Source organism: Sorex fumeus, unplaced genomic scaffold (assembly GCF_029834395.1).
Source record: "Sorex fumeus unplaced genomic scaffold, SorFum_2.1 ptg000051l, whole genome shotgun sequence".
Taxonomy (NCBI): domain Eukaryota; kingdom Metazoa; phylum Chordata; class Mammalia; order Eulipotyphla; family Soricidae; genus Sorex; species Sorex fumeus.
In genome coordinates, this window is record NW_026606108.1 from 42,548,849 (window position 1) to 42,564,961 (window position 16,113).

The following is a 16,113-nucleotide window of genomic DNA, read 5'->3' on the forward strand; positions in this document are numbered from 1 at the left end:
TTCCTATGCTGAACTTCTCCACTGAAAATCAGTTCTAATAATCTTCAATCATGTTTGTTTTTGGGGTGTTGTGTTTTTATTTTTGTGGGTTTTTTTTTTGTCTTTTAGAGTAAACAGACAGTGATCAGAATTAAATTATCTCATGTTTTCAATGTCTTTTCCTCCTTGGCTGTGAATAAACATTGTTTTGGAAGCAATTTTTCATGCATCTGTCTAAATCCACAGTCCTTCCACACAACTTGTTCTTTGTTTTGCTAGCATTTGCTACAGTTTTAAGGAAAGAATAAGTGCTCACATTTTTTGAGTTTTTTTATTTATTTTTTTTAGTCGCAGTTGGGATTAAAATCTATATGCAGTTATCTTAGTTCCCATTATAACTGGGCAAGAAACTCATTCTCACAAGGAAAAAATGACAATTTGGAAGTCAAACTTAAGGAGGTGGGGGAGGGGAGTGCATTCATTTGAAATGTGTTTAGCTAGGTGTTGCTGATTGGGCGAAATGTGAAGTCAGAGGCTCAAGGCTTCTGAGAGATGACTTTTGTTGAAACTGTACATGTGGGTGTGAGGGCAGGGCAGTGACTCCTGTAGTGAGACTTGGCCGGGGAAGATGAGATGAATGAGGAATAACTGCTGAGGGCAGGTCATAGTGCAAATTTATGGCTGCAGGGTTGCATTGCTTATCCCCTTAGCAAATCTGTGGACGTGAAGTTGTCATCTTACTTCTGCCGAATTAGCTTGTCTTTGAGCTTATTAACATGCCTCGCACTGTGCCTGGTTGAAGGAGAGTGACCATGTGCTGCCCTAGGTTCTCTCCTAGGAAATGGTCATGATTCTGCCTGGTTTGAGCACCAGAGTCAAGGTCTGAAAAAGATTCTTAGAGGCCTATGGCCTTTCAGCTTAGTACCAACCCTGCATTCTCTCTCTCATTTTTTTTTCTCCTTGTAAATACTCAGAAGAAGCCTGGAGAATGTGTAGCAGTGGTATTTTTTTAAATGAATCACACTGATAATAGAGTTACAAAGCTGTTCATGATTGGGTTTCAGTTATATACTGTTCTACCACCAATCTCTTTACCAGTGTACATTTCCCACCACCAGTGCCTCCAGTTTCCCTACCACAAAACTCTCCAGAAACCAGAAGCTTAATAAATACACACACACACACACACACACACACACACACACACACACACACACATCACTGTATCACCATCATCCCATTGTCATCGACTTGCTTGAGCAGGCACCAGTAACGTCTCCATTTGTCCCAGCCCTGAGATTTTAGCAGCCTTTCCTTACTCATCTTTCCCAACGCTGCTGTATTGGAGGCTCTTTCAGAGTCAGAGGAATGAGACCCATTATTGTTACTGTTCTTGGCATATCAAATACAAGTAATAGTTTTAGATGGGTGCTTCTTACTTTGTTCCTTTATTTAGTAAGTATATATACATATGTATACACACATATGTGTGTATATATATATGCACATATGTATATAATTGGTTTTACTTGAAGTCTTATTTTCTTTTTACCCCCTTGCCTCAGTTGAACTCATTTTTGTGGTGATTCAGTTTATTTTGCTGAAAATTTCAGTAGCCCAGGGAAAATATGATAATGCTGTTTTCAGACAGCTGTGTTTGGGAGCGAGACTGACTTAACCAGCTGCCTGGCATCTTTAGAGCCTGTGGACCTGCCAGTCCATGGAGAGCAGCTGTTTTGACTGGAATTTTTATAATTCTGTGACTTTGCTTTCTATATGTCAGCTTCTCAGATCTGCTGTTAAGTGCATGTGCAAAATAGAGAGGACCACAAGAAAGACTGTTTGGGGTTACCTGCAGGTGAAGGGAATGAGGTACTTCCCCTCACCCCTTATAACTCATGAAGCTAAAAGGAGATGTGCTCCAAAGAGTAAGCGATGACGGGGTGGATCATACTTAAGAGTGCTATACAACTCTGTAGATGTTTAAAATCACATTTTAAGATTTTTTATTCATTTCATCATAATCTTTTAATGTCAGCATATTTTAAAAATAATAGCATCATGTTCGATGAATCATAGAGCATACAAAACTGTATAAAGAATTATAGTCCCAATAGTAGAATAAATATGTTTTGACGTTAGATTAAAAAAATGATATAAAGCATATACTGAGCTGAACCTGGTATGGCAAATATTTAATCATAGCTTCTGAATGCAACCTCTATAAATGCAGAGATGACATTTGTCTCCGAGGCTATTATACTTGGTGTGTCTGGTATAAAGTTGATGCTCAGAGACCAGAGTGATAGTACAACAGGTAGGGTGTTGACCCAGCACACAGATGACCCGGGTTTGATTCCAGGCACCCGATATGGTTCCCCAAGCACCGCCAGGAGTGATCCCTGAGTGTAGAGCCAGGAGTAACCCCTAAGCGCCATCAGGTTTGGGCCCAAACTGCCCCAGCCCCCACCTCCCATCTCCCAAAAAGCAACCCAATTTGATGCTCAGAAGATATTTTAGATTGAATTCATGCTGTTTTTATTATATATATTTCAAAAGAAATCTGGGGGCGGGGGAAAGATGCTGCTGCCCTATGTAATTATGTTTTAATTGTGGCAGCTTGCCCTCTTTGCTGCAGTTTTTTTATCTGAGGGCAGTTCCCATTGCTCTGGTCACAGAGAAGTGACTGTTCTTGTTGGACACATGTGCTGATGAATGGGTTCTAGGGAATCCATGTGGAAGGCAGCTACTGTATTCATGGGAAGTGATCTTTATTAATTCTGCTGTATTTGGCAATCTAGGAAAACAAGATAAGGATTATTATTATTATTATCTTTCTATTGATGTCTTCTCATTTTTTTACCATGGAATTTTCTTATAATAAAAGCATAAAAGGGGGAAATATGTAAAAAAAATTGCATTAAATAAAATGTCAAATGCTACCTTGAATATCTCCAAATAGTGGAATTGGGAGAATGAGATACTGCCCTAGCCCCTTTTGTTGTTTTTTTTTTCCCTTGATGCTTTAAAAAATATTTTCCAAGTTTTTAGTATATATGTTACTTTGGTCATCAAGGAAAGGACAAACAGCCCCCCCCCCATTTTAATTAAAAAGAATATCTCAGCTTTAGTGATATCACAGAGCTTCCAAATTTATTTAGCTTTGTTTACTTGGATTTTGAACCATACCCAGTGGTACTTAGGCTTACTCTTGGCTCTGTACTTAAGGATCAACCCTGGCAGTGCTTGAGGGGCCATATGCAGTGACAGGGATTGAACCGGGATCAGTAGTGTGCAAGGCAAGCACTTTAACCCCTGCACATACTATCTCTCAGTCCTCTCGTTTTGTTTCTTGAACCACCCCTAAAGGTCCTCAAAGACTAGTCCATCCAGTTCCTGCCTGGTTTGGTGCTCTGGGTGTGCTTCCCTGGGGGTGCTTGGGAAACCAATTGGTTCCAGGATTGAACACAGGCTTCCAACATGCAAAGCATATGCTCCAGCCCTTTGAGCTATCTCCCTGGCTGTTGAATTTTAAAAGCATCTGAGGATCATTGCAGACTGGCTAGTAGTACCCTGCTCTGAGGTTCTTTTGTGGAATGTTATTTAAATACATGTCTAAATACATGTTAAATACATGTTTCCCATTCTAAGAATATTGTGAAGCAGTTGTTAGGAACTGGGAAGTGACACCAATGAGGAAAAGGGGTTTTAAAGTGGTTGTAGATAACAATGATTTCATACACACACACACACACACACACACACACACACACACAAATACTTTATTAACAGGCATTGACTCTTAGTTAACACTGCTGCTTTCTGTTTTCCCTGAAGAGAACCACAGAAAATAGATTCCCAGAAGCAATGGCAGAAGGGGTTCCCCATGGGAATTAATGGCTGCCAAACACTGGAAGACACTTCCAAGAGACAGTACTTTGGCCACTTCCTTAAGTCCTGAGCAAATAAGTGCTGGTGATCTTTTAAGGACTTACTGTTTCTTAGATACCATCAAGCTTCCGGTGGTGCTAGTTCTCTGCATTTTTCCCCGTGATTCCTGATCGTTCATAACCTTTTGCAAAACTTAACTTGCAGATCTTTAACACCGTGCCTGAGATGCCGCTCTCCAGCACCCAGCTGCACCTGTCTCGGAAGAAGAGCAGCGATTCCAAGCCCCCATCCTGCAGTGAGAGGCCCCTGACACTCTTTCACACTGTGCAGTCCACAGAGAAACGTGAGTCTCATTGCTTAGGCCAGCCCAGGGCCCTGGGGGCAGCCCTGCCACCTTCATGTCACTTCCTGACACCTCTGTGGTCTCTGTCCATGCCTTTGGGACCACCGAGGACTATCTCATAGAACCCCTTGAGTGCCGTAACTGAATCAGCCCCTTTCCTCATGCTGCACACTCAGAGCTCAGTTCAGGAGTACTTCTCCTTGCTCTCACTGCAGCCTCATCCAACCAGTTTCTGCACCTTTGCTCAGCTTGTCATTAAATGCTCATTAGAGTGAGTCCTGTGTGCCACTGCACTGTGACCGAGTGCTGGGCCTTGTGCCACCCCTCCTCTGCCACCCCCTCTCATGGGGCCTCTTGCACAGTGGGCACTAAATGTGTGAACTTAATTAATGCATCAGTCAGGGAAGTGGTAGTTTTCCTTGCTACAAATCACACCACAATTATATTGAATCAGTTTTCCCTTTTAGGATTTCTAAGTTCTTTGCAGTGACTGGGTTAGTGGGTTCTAAAATGTTCAGTCATGTTTCTGTGTTGATATTAAGAACCAAACTCTGTAGTGTGCCTGAAGTTGGGTCATTGGGAAGATTTTCCCAACAAATGGGCAAAGCTTTCCCTTCTCCAGCCTCAGTTTCCCTGTCTGTCCAGTAGGGCTAAGAATGTCTATGGCATACACAGGGAAGAACTAAATGAAATTTAAGCATCTGGCTCAGCTGGGCCAGGGACTGGAAGGCCTTGAGATCTGCTATTACTATTAGTTACCAGTTAATTTGTATGCAGATACCCGAACTAGTTCCTTTGTATAACCAAGATTTACCTGCTGCCTGCTAGGGACAGGGCATATAAAAATGGGTCCTTGTCTTTAAAGAGCCCAAAATAGAGTCAGTGAAGTCAAGGGCAAATGATGTGGGTCAGTGCAGTAACTGCTTTCCAAGAGACAAAGATGCGTCCCCTCAGAGGCACAGTTGAAAACATGTACTGGTGCCTGGGTAAGGATTCTGTTTCTGCTGTTCATCAGCTGCGTAAGGCATGGACAAGTTAGTGATATGTCAGAGCCTCAGTCTTCACTTCCTAAAAATGGGGATAATAATGGTTTCAACAAGTGGTGTTGTGCAGACAAAGGCATCCCATACAGTTCCTAGCACACAGTGAGTGTTCAGTAAATTTAGAGGGCTTTTAGTACTGCTGCTCTTCTCTTCCCCCATTCCTTTTACCCCCACCCAACCCCAAATAAGTATAAAAAGGCACAAAGTGAAATCAGACTCCAGATCTACTTCCCCCTGAAGATGAGAGGCCCCCGTATCTGAGTTGCCACCTTTCTCATCCTTGTTATGGAAAATGCTTTTTAGTCTCTGGTATTTCAGATGTAAGGCGTTTCCTTAGCATAACTCCCCAAAACCAACCTTCCCCACCTGATAACATAACTGTATTTCAAGTACTTCACATTGACAAACACTGTTCTCCTGTTGTTCATCGATTTGCTCGAGCGGGTCTCCATTTTTTTGAGGCTTTCTGTTACTGTTGATGGGATTACATGGCACCAGGGGGCCAGTTGGTGGGTGTGACCCCCGCCTACTGGAATTTGGAGGCTCTGGGTGGAGGATGCTTGGCCCCGATCCGAGTAGGCTTGGAGATCTCGGCCCTGGAACCCGTGTGGCTTTGTCCCTCTGCCAGTACCTTCATGTGTGCGGAGAGGGTCTCAGCATGGTGGTGGCTGGTCCTGGAGGTCTTCAGCTGCTGGGACCCTGGTCGGGGCGGGGAGGAAAGCTCAACCCGCTCCCCTCCAAGGGGCCCCCGGCGAGGACAGCCAGGCGCGGGGGCAGGAGACTGCACTATTCTCTTCCGGGAGCTGGTGTAATCATCTTATTATGACATCTTATTATCTCATTCCTACTTTGGACAAACTGGCAGGCTACCGAATGTAGCCTGCCCACACAGCAGAGTCTGGCAAACTCCCCGTGGCGTACCCAATATGCCAAATACCAGTAACAATGATGGGTCTCATTCTCCTAAAGAGCCTTCAATATAATCTCAGGGCTAGGATGAAGGAGACGTTACTGGGGCCTGCTCGAGGCAATCGACGAATAACAGGATGATTTGTGATTTGTGATCTGTTACTGTGTTTGGCATATTGAATATGTCACAGGTAGCTACCATAGCCAGGCCTTGCCATGTGGGCGAGATATTCTTGGTAGCTTGCCAGGCTCTCCGAGAGGAGCAGAGGATCGAACCCGGCTCTGCTGGGCTGGCTGCGCACAAGGCAAATGCCCTACCGCTGCCCCATAATATGGCTGTGCCTTGCTGTTTTGCCACTTTTTGGGGTTGATTTGGATATTTTTCTCTTTTAAGTAAATTATCACCCATATAGCAAAATGTTTTTTATAGTCGTGATCATTTCCTTATCACAGATTTCCTGGAAGAATTTCTACATCAAAGGATAGCCATGATTCTAGAGGTTTGCCCCCCACCTCCACCCCTATACTGGGATCAGTGTTTTTTCCAGCAGACAGGAGCCTGTGTTCCTCTGAAATGTTTGGCTGGAGTTGTTCTCTCTGTTGTCGGCCTTTCCACATACACGTGGAAGGCTTGGAACAAACCTGACTTAAGCCACGACTGCTCCAAGAAAGACACAGGACTGTGGAGTTATTGGCCTCTCAGGTTTCCGGGCGAGCCATGATCACCTCATGTTGTGTACAAAGCCATGCACAGCACAAATCAGGACACGCCAGACGGACCTGGTAAATTACTCTGAGCTCAGAATAATGCTTAGTTTGGGCTAAGGTTGAAGCAGAAACAGATTCTTTGTTAAACAGGTCTTGAAGTGCATTCTCTTAAGCACATAAGAATGAAAATGGAGCTTAGAAGACAATCAGATCTTTGCCCGAAATAGATTTTGATGTGATGAGGCAGATGATGAAAGTTAAAGAATGGAGGAGGCAGCCTTGCCTGAACTTCTCTTTCCCTTTCCGCAGATGGCAGGGTGGAAGGCAGGGGTCAGGGTGGCAGTATTTTCCTTCAAAAGGTTAGAAAATGCCTTTTGGAAACTGGATTTCGTCTGAAGGCTCGGGTATATGTGGAGTACAGAGCAAAAGTATTTTTATTGGGAAGTATTAGAGTGGTGTGCATAGAAGCATGCTTTTTGTCGATTTGGAGGCCCCCTTTTTTCTCTGAGCCTAGGGGTAGTGGGTCTGCCTTTTGATAGCACCCTAGGAGGTGGGATAGGAGGAGGATGCGGGGAAGTTGCTGCTGTGAGGAAGCTTGAGCAAGAAGCCCAGAAGATTTTTCTGTTGCTTGCCCCTTCTCAGTAGTCACAAAGAACCACTGTTAAAGGAGCAGGAGCGTGCACTATGAATTTTTCACAAGCCCCCTTCTCTTTGCAGTCTAATCTACAGAGATTAAAAACATTGTCTCCAAAGATGGAAGAGTGTATTGAAGCAATCTCATGACGCAGTTTCATGAGACTATGAAAGAAATTTGTGGAGAAAATTGGTCATTATGATGATGTGTATTACCTAATACACAATAATAGTATACTCTATAATCCTGATGGTTTTTGGTTTGGGACTCTCCGTATCCATATCAGTAGCTTCCACATTTGAATCATTTGTAGAATCCTTTGGCTTTACGTAAATTCATTGTTTAAGATATGACCCTGGAAATCTTTCACTGTTCTTTGTTTAAATTGTATATTTCTATCCATTTTAAAGCAACTCACCTCTCTACATAGTCTATTCCTACTCAGCGAAATTCCTCATGCCATGATTTCATGATGTCCCTGTGTTTTTCCTCTAATGTACATTATCAATCCATAACCAATGAAATTCAGAATGTTCATCTACATCCAACCTCAGAATTGTCTTGGGTCTTGCCTGTGGTGTATGGCCCCCGGGTTGGAGTCCACAGACCTTGCTCTGAATTATTGACTGACTCATATCCTTCCTCTTAATGTAAATATACAAACTCAAATCTTTTTTGTCTCATCAGCCAGAGTTTTGCTCACGTCCTATGAACTGGTTGTTTATCTGGCCGTGGACACCATTGTTAATCTCTTTGTTTCAGGCTGTGTTTCCTTGTGACTCCTGTCCTTGCCTTCTATTTTTTTTTTATTTTGTTCACATATTTTATTTGGCTGGAGTGATAGCACAGCGGGTAGGGCATTTCCCTTGCACAAGACCGACCCGGGTTTGATTCCTTCATCCCTCTCGGAGAGCCCAGCAAGCTACCGAGAGTATCCCGCCTGCATGCCAGAGCTTGGCAAACTCCCTTTGGCATATTCAGTATGCCAAAAACAGTAACAAGTCTCACAATGGAGACATTACTGGTGCCCACTCGAGCAAATCGATGAACAACGGAAGGACAGTGCTACATTGCTCCATATTTTATTTAGTAGCAACTGCCTGTCTATACCTATTTTGTGGCATTGATTTATTTCATTGATCAACACACAACATTATTGCCCTAAAAGATCTTATGTTCTAAAAGTGGCATAGACTGGATGCACGTTTGTAGCAGCTAGACAGGATAGTTGGGTGGTGAGGCTAGTATGAGTAAGAAGGCCAGGTGAGGACCGCGATCAACTGGAGAGTGGACTAGTTCCTACGGGGACTCCACTCTTATGCCAACAGGAGAGGATGTTGGTCCATTGCAATTTGTTTTAAGATGAGCTAGAAGCGGGGGCAGGGGGGTCAACATGTAAAAATTCCCTATTTTTCATATCCTCAAAAAAATTAAAACATTATTCAATCCCTAAATCCCCAAACAAACAGAATGGTCTCCAACAGAGTCAGTCCATTCCAGTCAGTTTGTGACTTCTGAGCTGTGAGGTTAAGCATCACAAATGGGTTTTTCCATTTCCATGTCTGATAGGAAGGGACATAGTTCTCTAAAGGCAGCTACCAGATCACTTACTTACTTTTTTTCTTTCTTTCTTCCTTTTTTGTTTTTGTTTTACTTTTCTTTAGGATCTTGCCACAGAGCTATGTCTTGTTGGACAGATCATGTCTGAGACCACACACACACACACACACACACACACACACACACACGTATGCACGCACGCACGCACAATTATGTCATCTACCTATACCTCTTCTCTACCTTCAAATGGCATAAATGCTTATTTATTTTTCAGAGCCTCGTTCCCTCTTCTGTGAAATCTCTTTTGAATTCAGTTAAGCTTTTTCTCCTCATGTATGTATCTGCAGGTTAATATTCTGTATTCCCTGTTCAGCCATGAAAGCCGTTTTGAGATGCAAACAAATGTGAAACTCCCAGGGTACAACATTAGGGTGCTCTCTCTTTTGGAGGTTCCTTTTATCATCAGGCCATTTTCCCCATCCTTCTGCAGTGTGGTATTCTTGCTCTATGCAGAAATTGGAGCCTACTCTTTTTCTCTCTTCTGCCTACTAATTATCATGGAAGTACCTGGCTTAACAATTGGGGCTCACAGATGCACATCTTATTTTCCAGAAGGAGATTTTCTTTTTTGTCCTTCTATGTAATAAAGCAGTTCATGTACTCAGACAACTTCATTAGCTCTGTGGCTTTAATCTATAGGTGACGGCAGTAGAATCCTCTAGCTTTTTTCTTTTTCCCTAAAAGTTAGACCATCTTTATGATGATGGTACCTTCTTTCCAGAATGAGGATCTGTATATTTTCTTATGCACCATGCTGGGTGGGAACTTTACTCAGTTAACAGACAGTGTGGTTCTTCATTGTGTGGTGGAAGTGGGACTAGGAATGAGATGGGAGTAGCTTCTGAGATTAAGACTTTGTAAGATAACAAAGGAAATAAAGAGAAGTGCAAGATTTAGAAAATGTCCTAGCTGCTGGGACAGCCACACTTATATTAAACCAAATTCCAGTCAATACAAAAGAAGTAATTAGGGACAATGATGGACACTACCTGTTTGTTAAGAGAAGAATCGATCAAATATTATCATTAACACTTATGAACCAAATGAAGCCTCAACGAGGTTAATAAAGCTTCTGCTTACAAACAAACCTAAAGAAACTCAGTGACGGAAATACAATAGTAGTGGAAGACTTCAACACAGCATTTTTCCCACTAGAGAGATGAACTAATCAGAACATCAATAAAGAGACAATAGCCCTAAATAAGGATCTGAAAGAACTGGGATTGTTGGACATATACAGGGCTCTGCATTCTCCCAAAACAAGAATTCACCTTCTTCTGTAATGTACATGGAAAATTCTCTGGAATAGGTCATATATCAGGGCACAACTCAAACATACATAAATTTACAAATATATAAATTTTACAGTCTGCCTTCTTAGACCACAAAGCCATGAAAGTAGAGATTAATCATAGAAAGATGATCAGGAAAACTTCAACACTTGGAAGTTGAAAAAAAGAACTGCTAAACAATAATTGAATCAAAGAGGAAATCAAGGAAGAATTTTAAAGATGAATTACTGAAATCCAATCACAAACAAATTTGTAACTATGTATCTCTCACTTATTTAATTAAAAAAATTAATGAATTTTAAAAACTAGTAAAAAAATAAAAAGATTCCTTAAAGCTAATGAGAATGACGACACAAGCTACCAGAATCTATAGGGTACAGCAAAAGCTGTCTTAAGGTGGAAATTCATAGCAGTGTAGGCCTGCATTAAGAAAGGAAAATCCCAAATCAAAAACTGAACACACACCTCAAAAATCTAGAGAAGGAACAATAAACAGATCCAAAATGTAGCAGAGGGAGAGAAATAATAATTTAAAAAAATAGGGTAGAAATTAACAGCATAGAAACCAAGAAAGCAATTCAAAGAATCAGTGAAACCAGGAGGTGGTTCTTCAGAAAAATAAGCAAGGTAGATAAACCTTTAGCTAGATTCACAAAGGGGAAAAAGAGAAAATGTTCAAATAAATCAGATCAGATATTAAAGGGAAGAAATTACAACATATTCTTCCGAAATTAAAAAAATAATGAGAGGTTATATGAACAACTTTATTCTCTTAAATGGAGAACCTAGAAGAAATAGATTTTTTGAATCTTGTGATCTCCCAAAGCTGAACGAGGAGGAAGCAGAGAGCCTAAAGCAGGACAGTCACAAGTAAGGAAATTGAAACAGTAATTAAGAATCTCCCCAAGAACAAAAGTTCTGGTCCAGACAGATTCACTGGTGGGTTTTGTCAAACCTCCAAAGAATGTTTACTGCCTATACTCTCTCTAAACTCTTCAAAGTATCAAAGACACAGGGATTCTTCCTCACAGCTTTTGTAAAGCTAACATTGCACTAATACCCAAACCAAACAGAGACACTTCCAGAAAAGAAAATTTCAGACCAATCTCCTGAAGAATATCAATGCAAAAATCCTTAACAAAATCTTATCTAACCAAATTCAATGACATATCACAAAATCATACACCCTGATCAAGTGGGCATTATCCCAGGGATGGTTCAACATACGCAAATCAATTAACATAACACCACATTAATAAAAGATACATAAAAAATTTTATGATCATGTCAGTTGATGCAGAGAAAGCCTTTGACAAGATTCAACATCCATCTATGATTTTAAAAAAAATTAACAAAAATAAGGGTGAAAGGAACCTTTCTCAAAATAATAATGGCCATCTCCAACAAGCCTACAGCCAGTATCATACTTAATGGTGAAAGACTGAAAGAATTTCTTCTGAGATCGCTACAAGGCAAGGAGGTCCATTCTCCATCCACTTCTGTTCAACATAGTATTAGAAGCCCTGTTACAGCAGTCAGGCAAGAAAAACAAATCAAAGCGATCCAAATTAGAAAAAAAATAATCTCGGACTTTCACTATTTGCAGATGACATGAAAATATACATAGAAGACCCCAAAGAGTCCCCAATAAAAAAAAATAAGCTCCTAGAAACAATAAACCAATACAGTAGAGTGGCCCAGTACAAAGTAAATACACAAAAATCAGTTGCATTTCTGTATACAAAAATTGAAGCAGAGGAGAAAGCAAGGAGCCCATTGCATTTAAAATAGTAATCCATGGATTGGAAGAATATTATTAAAATGACTATCCTATCTAAACTATTACATAGATTCAATGCAATCCCCATCCAAATTCAGATGACATTATTTTATTTTTATAAAAATAAATAATAAAGTTTGCATGGAATCAGAAAAGATCCCAAATAGCCAGAACCATACTGAAAAATAAGGAATTGGAAAGTATTACATTACTTAACTTGGGATTATATTATATAGTGATAGTGATCAAAACGGCTGGTACTGGAAAGCTATTTATTCCAGTATAAATCCTGAGATCAATGGGTCAGATTCAAATACCCTATGACAAAAACCCACATATATGAGCAGTTAATTTTCTATAAAGGAGCTGAGCACATGAAATGGAGTAAAAATAGCCTCTTCAACAAATGGGAAAATTGGATAACTACATGTAAGAAACTAAAGCTGGATCCATATCTTACACCTCACACAAAAGTCATTCAAAGATCTTGAGATCTGATCAGAAACTGTAAAGTATGTTGAGGAAAATATAAGCAGAACACTTTAAGATTTAGACCTCAATGGGCTGGAGCAATAGCACAGTGGGTAGGGCATTTGCCTTGCATGCGGCCGACCCGAGTTCGATTCCTCTGCCCCTCTCGGAGAGCCCGGCAAGCTACTGAGAGTATCTCGCCCACACAGCAAAGCCTGGCAAGCTCCCCGTGACGTATTCGATATGCCAAACACAGTAACAACAAAGTCTCACAATGGAGACATTACTGGGCTTGCTCGAGCAAATCGATGAACAATGGGAGTACAGTGCTACAGGTGCCTTTAATGACCAGATACCATTGGCAAAGGCAGCAATTAAAAAGTAAATAAATGGAACGACAATAAGTTAAAGAGCTTCTGTATGTGGTGTGGGGGTGGATATGGGGGAAAACCCCATAGGCTAGAACTAAAAGACAACTGAGTGGAAAAAAATATTTGCAGTTCACACATCAGATAAAGGTTTGATGTATAGGCTATATAATCTATTCATGAAGATCAAAAAAATTCAAAATGCTATCAACAATTGGGGAGAGTAATTGAATAGATACCTCCCAGAGGAAGACAAGTGGATGGCCAGTAGGCAGATGAAAAATTGCTCAGCATCACTTATCAACAAAGAACTCCAAATCAAGATAACAATGAGATAACCATCTCACACCAGTGAAAATGGCACAATCAAAAAAAGTAAGAACAATCTGTATTGACAGGGATGTGATGAGAAAGAAACTCTCACCCATTGTTGGTAGGAATATTGTCTGGCAGAACCCCATTGGAAAACAGTATGAGAAGTTCTCAGTAAACTTAGAATTGAACTGTCTTATGACCCAGCAATTCAATTCCACTTCTGGTCATCTGTCCACATGAGATAAAAACACTCTCTGCAAAGGACATATGCACACCATTTTTCATTGCTGCACTCAGTACAATAGCTAAGATGTGGAATTAACCTAGGTGTCCAACAACAGATGAATGGATTATGAAGATGTGGTGTCTTTACACAGTAGAATTCTATGCAACTGCAAGGAACAATAAAAGCATGCAATTTACTGCAACGTGATTGGAACTGGAAGATATGTTGAGTGAAGTCAGCCAGAAGAAGAAAGACAAACACAGGATGATCTCACTTATCTGTGGAATATAAAATACTGAATGAGGAAATGTATTGTTGTAAAAGAGGAATGCTTAGATCCTCCTCGATCTCAGTGCTTAGAGAGGAGACTGTGACAGAAGGATAGAAATCATGGGGGGAAGAAGAGACCAACATGTAATGGATTAACAGGAACCAGAGTTTCAGTTATGCCAGGGATATGAGTGAGGGGTACAGCCATATACCACAAACAGAATTGAAAACATGAGAGCTAAGTGGCAGCCACTGAACTCTGTAATGTACCTGTGAAGTTGACAGGTATGGTTGGAGTCAGGTTGGGATGGGGAGGGAACCTGGGAACACTGGTGGGGTGAAGTCAGCACTGATGGAGGGTTTGGTGTTGAATTATTGTATTTCTAAAATGCAACTATCAGAAACTATAAATCATGGCTCTTTAATAAAATTTTTCATAGAAGATAGCCCCCTTCCCCCCATCCCCTCCCCCCCAAAAAAGAAAATGTCCTAGCAGCAAATGGAAATAAATCATCAGGAAGTCACTGAGTCTTTTAGTGAGGAGCAGAGTAAGGATCCAGGTCGACTCTAGCTTGTCAAAGAGTATTTTCTGCAAAGAGGATTCTTGAGAAAGATACTAAAGGAAATGAGTTACACTCCTACTGGAAAGACAGAACGGTTTAGTGATGCTTACAGAAGGAGAGAGTCTTTCTGTAAAGTAGCAGAGCCCAGCTTTCATCTCTAAACTGATGTGAGGGATTGTGGAAAGATATGTTTCCAGATTGAACTTGGAAAAAATTTTCCCATAGAAGTTGACTTTTTGTTTATGCATAGCTAATGTAATGGCTACATGATTTGTCAAGGGATTTCGCTTGCTGGGCACTGTGCCATAGCAGCAGCTTGTTTCATCTTCACTGTTTTATCACATAGATATACAGTTGCTGTTCTACACTTGGAGGAAAACAAAATTTGTATTAAATAATAGAGTCAGGAGTCACACAAAAGCAGAGTGGTAGATTTGAACATAATCATACTGATATCAAAGCTGCAATTAACCTATCATTAGCCTTCTAGTTAAAAATTGTGGGATTATTCTAGATGAGTATTTACTTTGGGGACTTTTTGGACTTAGCCTGTAAAACTAATATTATTTTTGAGGGAAATATTTCTAGTAACACTTAGAGACCTGAAGCTGAAAATTGTAATCTGCCTTTAAAAATTGGGGGGCTGCCATTTGCCCTCCTCCCTCTGGAAAGAAAGATGGCGGCCGCATGGGAGCCTTGTGGAGAGCAGGTATGAGCCGGGGGTGTGGGGGCGACAAAAACCTCATGGGAAGGGGGGCGTTCCGGTCTGTCCTTCACGCCTTACCGAGATCGCCAGTTGCCCCCCACGAGCGGCTCTCCGGCACAGCCATGGCCCCAGAAGCACAAGGACTTAATGCAGAACCCAGCAGCTTGGAGCAGAAAAGTGAACGGACTATGCGTTAATCCAGGCCATCATGTCTGCCCGGAGGGGAAAGGGTGTTGCCCCATTTGCCCTCTCCTCTCTGGAAAGAAAGATGACGGCCACATGGGTGCCTTGTGGAGAGCAGGTGTGAGCCGGGGGTGTGGGGGCGACCAAAACCTCATGGGAAGGGGGGCATTCCAGTCTGTCCTTCACGTCCTACCGAGGCCACCAGTTGCCCCCCACGAGCGGCTCTCCAGCACGGCCACGACTCCAGAGCACAGAAACCAATCTCTTAATTATCTGACTCTCAGTAGAAATACTTCCAGGGTTAATTAGCAAAATAGCGGAAATCCAAAACCAACATTTAATTCTTGAACCCAGCTGTAGAAAGCGAATCACTTCACAATGCTTTCTCAGCATGTCTGATTTGGGGGGAGGGGGTAAACTCTAAATAATAGTGGTGCATCTTTTATTGAAACAATGAATCTAATCAAAGCAGATAGAGTGTCAACTAGAATTCATCTGCCTCGCAGGCATTGGGAGGGGTGGGGGGTGGGATTTTATTGGGGTTCTTCGTGATAAAAAATAAGTATTGGTAAAGGGAAAGGTGTTTGATATTTGCATGACTGAGACCTAAACCTGAAAGCTTTGTAACTTTTCCCACAGTGATTCAATAAATAAATAAATTATTTTAAAAAAATTGGGGGGCTGGTGTGAAAGGGTACTTGTCATTTGATTAGGGGAAAAATGCCTGGAAGTCAAGCCTAATTTGGGCCTTTCTTAATAACAGTAACAATAAAAACTATTAGTGCACAACTAATACTCCAAGGAACCTGCTG

At 41.4% G+C, this 16,113-nt stretch overlaps 1 protein-coding gene across 2 annotated transcripts in view; it reads left to right on the forward strand.

The window, feature by feature from the left end:
- Positions 1-16,113, forward strand: part of ARHGAP26 (Rho GTPase activating protein 26) — a 511,759-nt gene that overhangs the window by 393,070 nt on the left and 102,576 nt on the right. For both annotated transcript variants that reach the window (XM_056124844.1, XM_056124845.1), the window contains exon 19: positions 4,075-4,213. In XM_056124844.1, coding sequence (XP_055980819.1) covers positions 4,075-4,213 — 139 coding nt within the window. The remainder of the gene's footprint in view (positions 1-4,074; positions 4,214-16,113) is intronic.